Raw genomic sequence first — 14,125 nt, forward strand, 5'->3', positions numbered from 1 at the left:
GTTTCTAACAGCAACATAATAACCACTGAAAGAAGAGATGGAAAGGCATCAGCTCCATGTCACCAAGCTCACACTTTTCCTTACTGCCCCACTTCTGCTGCTAAGGTCCAATACCCTCTTACTCTTCTCTGCTATCTCCAGAATGATTTAATTTTTCTTCAGTTAAATGCCTGTTACTCTGATGACTTTAAAACTCAGTAATAAGTTACTTTTTATAATTCTTATCTTGCCTTAGTTTACCTGTTAGGAGATGGGTGAACTGCTTTTTGAGTTAACATGACAGTATTTTGGTCAAACCATGGTGGAAGGATACCAAATATTAACAAGTTACCTACATCTTGTAAAAGCTCAGTTAAAAATCTCAGAACTCTGTTTAGAATGTTGCCCATTTTCCTTCTTTAAGGGTTTATACATGGCTACTGCGGAGGTGACTCCTGTCCTCTCACACCACTGCTAAATCGGAAGTTAAGGAGCTTGCATAAGAGGTCAAATGGGAGACACTGGAAAAGAAAGTTGCACATGGATTTTCGACTTCTTCCCAGTCTTACAAATGACCATTATATCTTAAATAATATTTAATCTTTGATCATTTTATTGTCTCTGCATAGTATGAATCATCAATTATTCCATTGTAATGGCAAAAGCAGCCTTAAATATAGCCACTAATGTGGCATAGAAAATAAACCACTTTTCTAGGTGTTCTAATTTCTCTAGACACATCACTGTTCTCCATATCATCTTAAAAAAAAATGAAAAATGAATTTCCCTTTTTTTTCTTATACTACCTTTTCATTTCTTTGGGGATTATTTTAATTGTTATCATAAGTTGAGTGTTTCTCAAATAAAAATAAAACTAGAATTTATAAACCTAAATCAGATGAACTTTACCTTTGGTTAGATTGCTGCGCCTTTAAAAATGACTCTGTGATATTCATTTCCTAAGGGTTCCATTGAGAGCTTCAATGTACAGGAGTCTCCAATAAAATTTTAGGCAGGACACAGAATTTGTAGAAATTCTAGGGCACATAAAACTTAGAGAGAAAAATGCACTGGCCTTTTTTGAAGGAAAAAATTTAAATGTACATTCTCCCTCTCAAACTCTCCTCGTGAGAAGAGTTCTCTTTTCTTTTATAGTTTTAAGAGGAATCTAAACCTGCATGTTTAACTAAATATTTGAGCATCTATCATGGTAAGCTGAAAGTTACCTAAGCCTTTTCATTCTTGAACAGATTATGCCAATATGACAAACACATCAGAAAAGGAATACTTTCTAATATTGTATTATCTATTAAAAAAAATAATACTGATTAGGGCCTAGAATTCTAACAGTTGAAGAAAGACCAAAATGGCCATAAGAGATACTGAAGTAAAAACATTGGGGAATTCAAATACCAGAAGTCAACTGTAATAGTTTACATGTGTCATCGTACAGATTTCCTAACTGAGAATGAAGTTTGCAATTCAAATGGCTCTGGATATACATTAGTACCACCAATTTTATTTGTATAAGAAATGACTGTCCCACTAACTTATCTATATACTCGGTAATAATTGCTGCTATTTCTTGACAGACCAGTGGGAATTCCCCCCTAGTTTTAAAGTACAAAATAGAATAGTTAGAAAAAAAAATCCCAAATATATATAATGCAACTTTAATCTACCAAGGGTCACTAAATTGTCATCACTGATTATTATAAATGATTCAGTTTATTTAAACTAAATACGAAAACAAACAAACAAAAAAACAGTAACTAAAAATTTTCCTTTTCAGTTTTTAGGCCAAGGGACATGCTTGGCAAAGCACAAAAAAGCAATGAAAATCACCAAGTTGGATGATTTTTCAGGAAAAAGAGACTCTCGATTCAGAAAGGGAACAAATTTTGGAAGATTGTTAGAATAAAGATTGAAAAACTCCTTTTAAAACAAACTGTCAGTTAATTGACAGAATGTTGGTAATAACGAGAAGGGCTAATGACAAAGGCATATTAAAGGACAGCAACCACATGTTTTTAAGACCAAGAAAGTGATAATAGCTGTCCTTTCTACTTATTTGTTCCTTTGGCAAAAATTAAGCTGAAAATGACAAGTAATTTACTTTTGTGAATCCACTGATGTTGACTCTGAAAGCATGAATAATCAGGAACAGAAAAGTGAACAATGTTAACCACTCAGTGTGACAACTGCTATAAATCTAATAGAAATGGATACTTTGAAATCTTCATCTGGATCTGGGGAAGAATTAAAACACACTTTACTTTTTCCTGGTATTTACATTAATTTTGTTAGGTAAGAAATGCTAAATTTAATGTTGACCATATTCAAGAAAGTAAAATCCCTTATGGCTTTAGGGCTTATTTGGATGACTTAGGAACAAAGGGAAAAAATGAGACAAAGAGTTAAAATGTGCACTGTATGGAGACCATGATAGTCTGTAATTTCTAAGAAATATATTTTTTATGTATTAACAACTTTAGACCCAAAATGTTGAAAAGCAGGTTTTCTATGATGGGAAAGCACGAAATTCAATGTTCATTCCTTAAAACTCCTGGGAGAAATGGCTGCCAAGGTCTATTTTAATCAATGTAATGTGAGGAAGGATAATTTGTTCTATGTGCTCAAAAATATGGTTACCCTATGACAGACTTCTACTTTGATCAAACTCTGGCTCAAGTAGGTGAACCCAGAAGAAAAACTATTTAATGGAAGTGTAGAGTCTCTGAAATAGCTCTGTCTTCTAATTCAGAGTTAGTAAAGGTTACACTGAAATTACCCTACATGCTGAAGCATAATAAGGCATAATTTCTGTCATTATGGCTGAAATAGGGGCAAATGTTTTCCATATCTGCTCCTTTAAATTAAAAAAAAAAATTATCAAAACCTTTTACATGTATTTCAACTTGTGTGATAAGAGTGTGGATGCCCTGTTATGAGAAATATGTTCAGGATTCTAAAACAGCAGTTACTAAAAAAAAAACCAGTAATAGAAACTTTGGCTTAAAAATTAAAAAGAAATAAAAAGTCAAACTGGTGCAAGTTGTCTCATGAAAGAGGTATTGCGGGATTGAACCCTCATAAATGCCATCCAATGACAGTTTCCCCTGTCTTCCTTTTACTGTTATCACCTTCATTGCACAGGAGTTATAGCATTCTCTTACGGTTAAGTTTCATAAATAATGATAAAACTATATGTAACAAAGACATCATATTTCCCACCCACCCAGCAACCCTCCCCAAAATAAGAAAAGTTACATCAAATTAAAAAGTAGCTTCGTGAATGAAGGTACTGCTCTAAGTTGCACTTTCCCTGCAAGTGCAGCCAGTGCCTCTGCGCTGGGTATGAAGAAAAGGAAAAAATTCTCCACATAAACTGACAAAAAAAATTTAAAAACCAGTATCCGGTTTTAAGCAGTCAAAACCGGGTCAAGCAGAAGCCGAGATGTCTCGGTACCATCCCACCAGAGGGTCCTAGCTGTGCCTGTTCTTCATCCTGATAGGTATCTGTGTCCTTGCGATTGTAAACAATCTGTAAGATACTATGTTTTTGTTCCTTAAAATGTCCTCTGATTGGCAAAATGAAGTAAATATTTGTTTTAAAAATAGAAAATTAAAATTAAACCAGAAGAAAAGAAAGGAAACACAGTGAGCTTGTTTGGAGTCCATAGGATCCGATCTGGAAGAGCTCGGAAAATGTGTTGTGTCTTCCGTTTTCGGCTGGAAAGGTACTAGAGGTTGCATTGGTCGAGGAAAGAATTGTAGAGTAGGAAAACCAAGATGTTAATCAAGACTTCAGAGAATTCAAGTGTTAGCTTCATCATCTGTGTCTTCTATCAATACCTTAGTGTCACGAGCCTTGGATCTAGTGGTAATAAAGGAGAAAAAAAAAAAACCACTTAGTCCATTACTGAAATATAGACACATTCATATTAATGACATTTCTAATCTCACCTCCATTAAACATAAATCCCACATAGGCACTATATACTGCACTGGTTGGACTATTTCTTTTTTTTTTTTAATTTTGAAATAATTTCAAACTTATAGGACAGTAGCAAAAATAATACAAAGCCAATAGAGAGAACTCCAATATACCCCCACCCAGATACCCAGGTTTATCAACCTTTAACATTTTGCCACATTCGTTTTATCTATCCAAGTATCTATCTTCTAAACATTTGGGAGTAGGTTGCATACATCATGTTCCTTAGTCATTTAATACTACCATATATATTTATATATTTAACACTCTCATATGTATTTCCTAAGAATGAGGATAATCACTTATGTAACCACATTAAGTACAGTTACCAAGTTCAAGAAATTTAACATTGATATAAATTTTATAGTCTATATTCCAATTTTTTCAACTGCCCCAATAATGTCCTTTTGAGTATTTTCTCTTCCCTTATTAGAACCAGTCCAGGACCATGACTTGCATTTAACAGTCACTGTAACTTTTGTCTCTCTCTCTGTTTTTTAATGGTAGAAACATACACAAAATAAAATTTCCCATCTCAACCACTCTAAGCATACAATTCAGTGGCATTAATCAGGTTCACAATGTTGTGCTACCCTCACTACCATCCATTACCAAAAGCTTTCCATCATCTCAAACAGCAACCCTGTAGCCACTATGCATTAATCCTCATTCCCCCTCCCTCTCACCCCTTATGGGTACTCTACTTTCTGTCTCTATGAATTTGCATATTCTGGTTATTTCACATAAGTGGAATCACACAGTATTTGTCCTTCTGTGTTGGACTTATTTCACATAAACATGATGTTTTCAAGGTTTATCATGTTGTAGTTTGTATCAGAACTTCATTCTTTATTTTAAAATTTCGATTGTGATAACATATATACAACCTAAATACCCCATTTAAACCACTTTAAAGTATACAATGCAGTGGTGTTAATTACATTTACAATGTTGTGCTACCATCAATACCATCCAATACCAAAACTCTTCTGTTGCCACAAACAGAAACTCTGTACCAAATAAGAATTAATTCCCATTCCCCATGTCTATCCTTGTCCCCGGTAACCTGTATTTTAATTTCTGACTCTATGAATTTGTATATTCTACACAAGTGAGATCATACAATATTTATCCTTTTGTGTCTGGTTTATTTAACGCAAAATGATGTCTTCAAGGCTCATCCACATTGTAGCATGTCTCAGAACTTCATTCCTTTTTAAGGCTGAATAATATTCCATCGTATGTCTATCCCACATTTTGTTTACGCATCTGTTGATGAACATTTGGGTTGCTTCCACCTTTTGCCTATAGTGAATAATGCTGTTATGAACACAGGTGTAAAATATCTGTTCAAGACACTGCTTTCAATTCTTTTGGGCATATGCCTAGAAAAGAGATTGTTGAATCATATGGTGGTTCCAAATTTAACTTTTTGAGGAACCACCAAACTGTTTTCCACAGAGGCTGCACATTTTTAATTCCCAACAGCAATGTACTAGGATTCCAATTTCTCTGCATCCTTGCCAGCACTTGTTATTTTTTTCATTTTTTAAATAATAGTCATTATAGTGGGCATGACATGGTATCTCACTGTGGTTTTGATTTGCATTTCCCTAATGGCTAATGATATTGAGCTTCTTTTCATATGCTTATTGGCCATTTTTATATCTTCTTTGGAGAAATGTCTATTCAAGTCCCTTGCCCATTTCTTAACTGGGTTGTTTGTCTATTTGTTGAATTGTAGCAGTTTTTAATACATTACAGATGGTAACCCTTTATCAGATATATGGCTTCCAAATATTTTTCCCACTTTCTGTCACTTTCTTGATAATATCCTTGATTCACAAGTTTTTAATTTTGATGAAGTCCAATTCATCTATTTCTTCTTTTGTTGCTTATGCTCTTAAAGTTTAAGAATCCATTGCCTAATACAATGTCCTAGAATATTTTTCTATGTTTTCTTCTATGTTTCATAGTTTTAGTCCTTATATTTAGGTTGTTGATCCAATTTGAGTTAATTTTTGAATATGGTGTGAGGTATGGGGTCTACCTTCGTTCTTTTGCATGTGGAAATCCAATTTCCCCAGCACCATTTATTGAAGAGACTATTCTTCCCTCAATTGAGTGGATTTGGCACTCTTATAAAAAAATCAATTGGCCATAGATATGTGGGTTTAGTTCTGAACTTTCAATTCTATTCCATTGGTCTATATGCCTGTCCTTGTGCCAGTACAACACTGTTTTGATTACTGTAGCTTTGTAATAGGTTTTGAAATTGGGATATATGAGTCCTTCAACTTCATTCTTTTCAAGAAGGTTTTGGCTGTTTGGGGTCCCTTCCCCTTCATATGAATTTGATTATTAGCCTTTCCATTTCTGCAAAGAAGGCTGTTGGAATGCTGACCAGGATTGCAATGAATCTGTAAATCGCTTTGGGTATATCAACATCTTAACTATATTAATTCTTCTAATCCATGAGGACTGAATATCTTTCCATTTATTTAGGCCTTCTTTAATTTCTTTCAGCTATGATTTGTAGTTTTCCATGTTCAAGTTTATCCTTGGTTAAATTTATTCCTAGATATTTGATTCTTTTAGTTGCTATTGTAAATGGAACTGGTTTCTTAATTTCCTTTTCGGATTGTTCATTGCTGGTATATAAAAACACCACTGATTTTGATGTGTTCATCTTGTACCCCGTCACTTTACTGAATTCATTTATTAGCTCTAATAGCTTTCTTGTAGAATCTTTGGGTTATTCCTGGGGTCTTACATTCATTTTCTGGTATTAGCGGAAAAACACTAAGAAACTAGATTGCAACCAGAGGAAGGCAACAAGAACAATGGTAGGTCGTGTGCCGTGGAGAGAGTAGTAAATCTGGAATACTAAGTACTGACTTTGATTTTTTCTTTATTAGAGAAGTTGTAGGTTTACAGAACAATTATGAATAAAATATAGGATTCCCATATACCACTCGTATTATTTTGACTTTATCTTTATGATATGTATCTTTAACCTTGTTGAGGGTCAGCTTCAACCTCTGTAAAGCAGGAATAATAATGCCTATTTCACCTAATTCTACCTTTACTTCATGGATTGTCTGAAGACTAAATGAGAAAATGGATGTAAAAATCATCAGTAATGCATTAAACAAATATAAGCATGAGGATGATAGAAATAATGCCATTTGGGGTACACAAGGAAAACTAAGAGTCAGCCAGCAGAAGATAAGACCTAAGGGGAGGCATGACAGTTGTTTGTCTTCAAAAAGTTGGCAAAGTATGCTGTGGAAAAAGGGACAAGATTCCTTCCACATTATGTTAAGAGAGCCCAACCATGATCAACTGGTTGAAGTTATATGAAGCACTTTGCAGCCCATAATAAGCTATTAATATAACAGCTGAATAATAAAATTGGCTGTCTCATATAAAATGAACTTCATTATCACTGATGATTGTCAATCAGCCTAAGATAACCATCTACTCAAGATGCTGTAGAAGAGATCCCTGAATTAGATGAAAAATGGAATCAGATAATCTTAAAATATTTTGCAACTCATGAGTTCCATGAGGTGAAACTGGTATTTGGTGAAATAGGTAGTATTATTTCTGCTTGACAGAGCTGGAAACTGACATTCAAAAAGGTTAAGGATGTGTTAAAGGTTGCATGAATCATAGTATTCAAACTCAGATCTTATTTTAAATTTCCTGTTCTCTCTGTTGCACATAACCTGCTCCACTGTTCTAAATGTCTTCCTCTGGTTGCAATCCCGTTTCCCAGTGTTTTTTCACTGAACAAGTGAAACCGGGCGTAATAGTCTACTGCCAAAGAGCTTCCTTGTTTTCTGAAGCAGAAAATTGTATATATGTTTAGTTTGCCCTCTGATGGTGACCAGTAAGGATTAGATTTTCACATTTAGGAGCTTAATGAAGATAACCACAGTCTTTCAGTCTTTCTTTCAGTCCTCTGTAGTACTTACCTTGCTACTCCCATACCCACCCCAGCTTCTTCAACTCTTCTTCCCTTTGTTTAATAATGTCATGCTTTTATTTTGATGCTTTTCCTATTGACCTTCTTGATCATTCTTTTTCTGTTCCTTTTGTTTCTTTCATGTTTAATATCTTGCCTGTGTTTGTTCCCTAAGACTCAGTTCCCTGTGCTGTTTTTCTTTTCTGTATCTTCTCCCTCCTCAAAGAACTTCCAATCTCTAACTCCGTTACTTATATTTGTTAAAGTTCTGAGCGAATTTCTACTCTGCTCCCTGTAACCAGTGGGCCACCTCCTGCTTTTTAACTTCTTTCAAAAACATTTCCTTACATTCTTTTTAGTCTTATTGTAAGCATCCTAATCCAAATTCTCATTGTCCCATTACTTAATACTTGCAATAGCGCCTTCTAGATGGTCTTCTGGGCTTCAATTTTCCTTTTCCCCAATGTCTTGCACAAATACTACTAAAAACTTCCTTAAAATACTACTTTCATGCCGTCATTTTTCGTATGAAAAAATTCTCTGTGACTCTTCACTGCCTACAAGATCAAGGTTGAACTTTTCAGTCTTCCTACAATCATACATCATATATTCAACTAAATTTTTCTCAGGTAACAACTATAGTTACATGATTTTTCTTTCTGCCCTTCTTCCACCTTATGTCTTTACTCATACCATTCCTCTAGCCTATCCAAATACTCTTTTAATCCCTTGAAAACCTGGTTATGCAAGTTAAGTATGCCCCTTCATTCCAATCCACTGTGCTATCTACTGTCTCTAAATTTCAAATGCATCTACCATATTACCCTACACGATTATTACTTCTAAGAACATACAAGTCAGTGACTGCCGAAATTACTGTTGTAGGTATTTAATAAGCAAATAAAAGTAATAATAGCTTATAATTATTGAGCTCTTCTCTGTGAGAATGGTCTAAGTCCATGTAATAATGAATCTAATCCACTTAACAACCCTATAAGCTGGGACCATATTAAGTCCCGTTTTATAGATAAGGGATATATAGAAAGAGTAAGTAAAATTGGTCAAGGGTACACAGATGGAACAGCAGAGCCAGGATTCCTAAGGTGTATAACCTGAAAATTTTTATACAAAACATCTAAACAATTTTTGAAAATGCGTTCTTTCAAATAAATCATTCCCAACAAATATTTCCCCCAGACGATGTATCTTTAATGCCAAATAGTAGGTATGCATTAATGATAGTTTACTCTATGTGCTCATTAAAACACTGCATAGGCTGGATCATAGGAAGTGCTATTTATGTTGGTTTTTGTAGGTAGAAAATGGTTGAATATCACCCCCTTTCAACTGGTTCAACTGGATAGCTTCTTAACATTTATCCCATGTTAAAAGCTGAAGGAAATATCCCTCACAGAACCAGAAGGCATACATACTGAGAAGCGAGGCGAGGTCGTCGCAGGGATATGCTCGGCTGTACTTCCATGGCCGGTTTCTTCTGGCGGTTTCGTACCCCATCATCCTGGTCCATCATCTGCTCTAGGAGTGTCTGATCATCTGCATTCAAGGGGGCCACAGAGATGTCCCGCACAGCACGGAATTCCACCACAGTTATTCAGATGTTCCATTCTCCAGGCGGAAGAAGTTCCACACAAACCGCCTTAGCAAATAGGGAGAGCAAGCATAAGCATTTTTATAACATCCAAAATTACTTCAAAAATATTTTGTTTATGTCAGAAGGTATTAGCCCAATTACTAATTATAATAAATTTGAACATATTATTATTACCTGTAAACCGTCCCAGTATATCAAGTTTCCACACAATGATTAATGTCTAGAATATTAAAACAAATAGGAAAACATGGGGGAAAATAAAGCAATGGAATAGGCAAAAGAAAAGGATTCTTTCACTTTATTCAACAAATATTTACTGCTTACTATGTGATAGAGAAAGGCCACTAAATGAGACTGACAATTATGCCCTGAAGGGGCATAATTTCTTTGGTGAGGACAGTGTAGTAAGCAAGTAACCAAACATTCAGCTAAATATAAGTGCTCTGGAAAACATAAATCAGGAAAGGGGATAGATAGAGCATGATGTGATAAGATTGGTTAAGGAAGGCTTCTCTGAAGAGATGGCATCTAGAAGAAACCTCAATGTGCCAGGATGCAAGTCATGTAAAAACCCAGGAGAAAAGTGTTCTAGGCAGAAAAAATAGTAAGTATAAAAGGCTCTAAGTTGAAAAGTCCTTTGCTATATTGAAACAATAGCAGAAGGTCAGTGGGGCTGAAGTAGAGCAGGTGAGTGTGCTGGTTTAGAAGTATTACGTCCCCCCAAATGTCATGTTCTTTGATGCAGTCTTGTGTGAGCAGATGTATTAGTGTTGATTAAGTTGGAAAACTTCGGATTAAGTTGTTTTCCATGGAGATGTTACCCACCCAACTATAGGTGATAACTCTGACTGAAATATTTCCATGGAGGTGTGGCCCCATCCATTCAGTGTGGGTCTTGAGTCAATCACTGGAGTTCTTTAAAAAACACTGGCACAGACCCAGACGCTGGCTGGCTTAGCTCAGAGATGCTTGGAGTTGTGGACCCCTGATGCTCACTGCATTATAGAGAGACATTTTGAAGACAGCCATTGAAAGCTGACACATTTTGGAGAATGCCATTTTGAAGCACAACCTGGGAGCAAGCAGACACCAGCCACGTGCCTTCCGAGCTAACAGAGGTTTTCCGGACGCCAATGGCCTTTCTTCAGTGAAGGTTACCCTATTGTTGATGCCTTCCCTTGGACATTTTCATGGCCTTACGCCTGTAACTTGGTAACCAAATAAATCCCCTTTATAAAAGCCAATACATTTCTGGTATTTTGCATAACGGCAGCATCAGCAAACCGGAACAGCGAGGTTAAAACGGCAGGAAATAAAGTTGGAGAGGTATAAAAGGGCCTGAACCACATAGGGCCTTATAAGTCAAAGTGAAGAGTTTAGATTTAATTCAAGTGTGATGGAAAAACAACGAGAGGTCTGAGCAGGAGAATGATGTGATTTGTTTTAAAAAGATCACTCTGCTGCACTGTGAATAGATCAAAGGGAGACAAGAACAGCTGAAGGATACCTAGTAGGGGGCTGTTGTAGAAGTCCAAGAAAGAGATGATGGATTTGGTGGTAATAACAGAGGTGATGAGAAGCAGAAAGACTAGGGATTTATTTATGAAAGAATGGTGGCATCATTTATTAAGATCAGAGCCAATTAGGGTTGTTCCTGTTAGGGCAGAGCTAACCCATCAGACATCCCAATAGATATTTCTGTAAATAGTTGGACATGAGCCTGCAATTCAAGGGAGAGGCTAGGGCTGGAGGGTAGCAAAAGGACAATATTTCAAGTCACGGGCTTTAGAAGGAGTGTCGGAGGAGAGAAGACGCAGATGATTAACCTGTGAAGTACTCAACATTTACACATTTGGATGAGGAAGAACTAGCAAAGGAGATGAAAAGCAACAGGAAGAGACAGGAACACATAGTTTCTGAGAAGTAATGACGTACTTTGCTGAGAGGAAAATAAGATAAGGATAGAGAACTGACCACTGGATTTAGCAAAATGGAAGGCAGTATGGTCTAAGAGTATAGACTCTGGGAGAATTGGGTGGATTATATAATCATGGCTCTACCACTTACTAGCTAAAATGAATTTTGGATGAGTTTACTTAATCTATGCTTCAGTTTCCTCCTCAGTAAAATGGGATAATAATAGTACCTCTTGTTTAAGACAGTTGTGAGGATCAGTAAGTTAATTACATGTAAAGGGCTTAGAAAGGTGCCAGGTACACAGGTAGGCACTATATCAGTGTTTGCTGCTGTTATTATACATTTTTAACAGAAGTAGTTTAATTTGAAGATTAGGAATAAAGACTTAAGTTGAATTAAAGAGAGAATGGGGGAGAATGAGAGTGTAGACAGCGAATACAGACATCTCTTGAAGAGTTTGCTTTGAGGGAGAGCAGAAAAATGGGGAACAGGTGGAGGGAGAAAGAAGGCCAAAGGAGGTTTTTCTTTTTCTTCTTTAATGGGATATAAAACATTCTGATTCTATTATATGCAAATGATTTTTTTAAAAAGATGTGAAGTTATCAAGAATAAAAACTATTGAGCTACTTTTTTTGACTAGGAAAAATGTTTATTTATGAAGCAGCATATATGGAAAAGAAAGAAAGTGGAAAGGGAAGGTGGTGGTGATGGAAAGTTTCATGTCCTTAATCCAGACATTTGGGAAAGTGAAGAAAGGAAGGAGGGCTGACAAATGGTTTGGAGAGCATTAATATCAGCAAGTACACTGTCTACATGTTCATCCTTTATCTTCAGGTTTATTTTTATGTTTCCAGGTTCCATCTTTACATTTTAGGACTACAAATATATATTATCAGACAGTGTTTGCCCATCTGATTCAGAAGTATGCTATACCCTTGTCTGAAATATCTTTATTTCATCCTTATTTGTGAAAGATACTTTCACTGGGTACAGAATTCTAAGTAAGCAGTTATTTTCTTCAGTAAACTAGATATTCATTTCAATGACTTCTGGCTTCATTTTTGCTGTTGAAAAGTCAGCTGTGAGTCGAACTGCCATTTCTTTGAAAGTAAGCCTTTCTCTTTTTTTTTTGTTGTTTGAAATAAGCATTTTAACCGAAGTATACATACAGAAAAGAGTGCAAATCAGTGTATAGCTGATCAATATTGGGACTGAATCATGCCCCCCACAAAAGTCAAGTGCAAGTCCTAACCCCTCATCCTGTGGGTGTGAAACCATTTGTAAATAGAGCCTTTGAAAGTGGTATTAAAGGGAGCCCAACTGAATGAGGTGGGCTTTGATCCAATATGGCTGGAAGTTCTCATAAGCAAAGGAAATTGTCACAGAAAGCAAAGAAGCCCTGGGAACAGCCAGAAGCTGGAAATTAATGGAACCCAGAAGAGAAAGGACCAAGATTGCCACTGTGCATTGCCACGTAACAGGGAAAGCCAAGGCAACCCCCAAAGATGGCCAGCCAGCCAAAAGATACTGACCCTGGGAGGAACAAGCCAGCTAGGCTCTAAAACCATGAGCCAATAAACTCCTGTTGTTAAGCCAACCCATTACATGGTTATTTGTTTTAGCAGCCAGGAAATTAATATAATTGATTATCACAAAGCGATCACACCATTGTAACTAACATCCAGGATAAGAAATAGAACATTACCATACACCTGAAGCTGCCTTATGGCCTCCTGCTATGTTATTTTCTAGGAGTTGATTGATTTGCCTTTCATATTTAGCTCTGCAATCCATCTGGAATTAAGCTGGTGCATACAGTATTCAGGAGTTAGGACTCACTTTTTTTCTATGTGGATATCCAGTTGACTTACCACTATTTAAAAGGACCTCCCTTTTGCCACTGTTATGTAACCTTCTTTGTCATAAAGCAGGAAGTCAATGTATGTGTGGATCTGTTTCTGGACTTTCTTTATTCTGTTGCAGTGGATTATGTGTGTATTCTTTCACACACTGTCTTCATTACAATAGCTTTATAATAAGTCTTGCTATCTTCAAGTGTAACGCCTTCAAATTTGTTCAAGACAGTATTGACTATTATTGACCCTTTGTGTTTCCACATAAATTGAAGAACTGGCTTATCAATTCCCACACATATATACATCTTTCATTATATTTATTTTTAGGTATTTGATATATTCTGATGGTATTGAAGATAGTATGGTTTTCTAATTGTTTCTGGGTGGATTTTAGAAAACAACTAATTTATATTTACATCGATCAATTATCTTTAGGGACATTGCAATATTCATTCTAATAGTTTATTGTAAATTCTTCTGAATTTTTTATGTATGCAATCATATCATCAGTGAATAATTACAGTTTTATTTCTTCCTTTCCAACCCTTATGCTCTCCTCCCTTATTGCACTAGCTATACTTATCATACAATGTAGTACAATGTAAAATAGAAGTAAAAGAGCAGGCATACTTGTCTCATTCCTGATTTGCAGGGAAAGCTTCTAGTATTTTAACATTAAATATGAACTTCTATGTTTTTTGTACATAACCTTTAGTTTTTTTTTCATAAATGGGTACTGTTCCAATCTGTTAATGCTGCCCAGATGCAAAACACCAGAAATGGATTGACTTTTT

The 14,125-nt window shown here is 35.8% G+C and overlaps 1 protein-coding gene across 1 annotated transcript in view; it reads right to left on the reverse strand.

The window, feature by feature from the left end:
* Window positions 1-3,234: 3,234 nt before the first annotated feature.
* The window catches only part of XPR1 (xenotropic and polytropic retrovirus receptor 1), a 340,971-nt gene continuing 330,080 nt past the window's right edge, over window positions 3,235-14,125 (reverse strand). Inside the window, 4 exon segments of the mRNA XM_037825237.1 lie at window positions 3,235-3,856; window positions 9,380-9,546; window positions 9,548-9,568; window positions 9,570-9,603. Of these exon segments, the coding sequence (XP_037681165.1) occupies window positions 3,796-3,856; window positions 9,380-9,546; window positions 9,548-9,568; window positions 9,570-9,603 (283 nt within the window). The 3' untranslated portion in view covers window positions 3,235-3,795.

The sequence above is a fragment of the Choloepus didactylus genome, chromosome 2, assembly GCF_015220235.1.
Source record: "Choloepus didactylus isolate mChoDid1 chromosome 2, mChoDid1.pri, whole genome shotgun sequence".
Classification (NCBI taxonomy): Eukaryota; Metazoa; Chordata; class Mammalia; order Pilosa; family Megalonychidae; genus Choloepus; species Choloepus didactylus.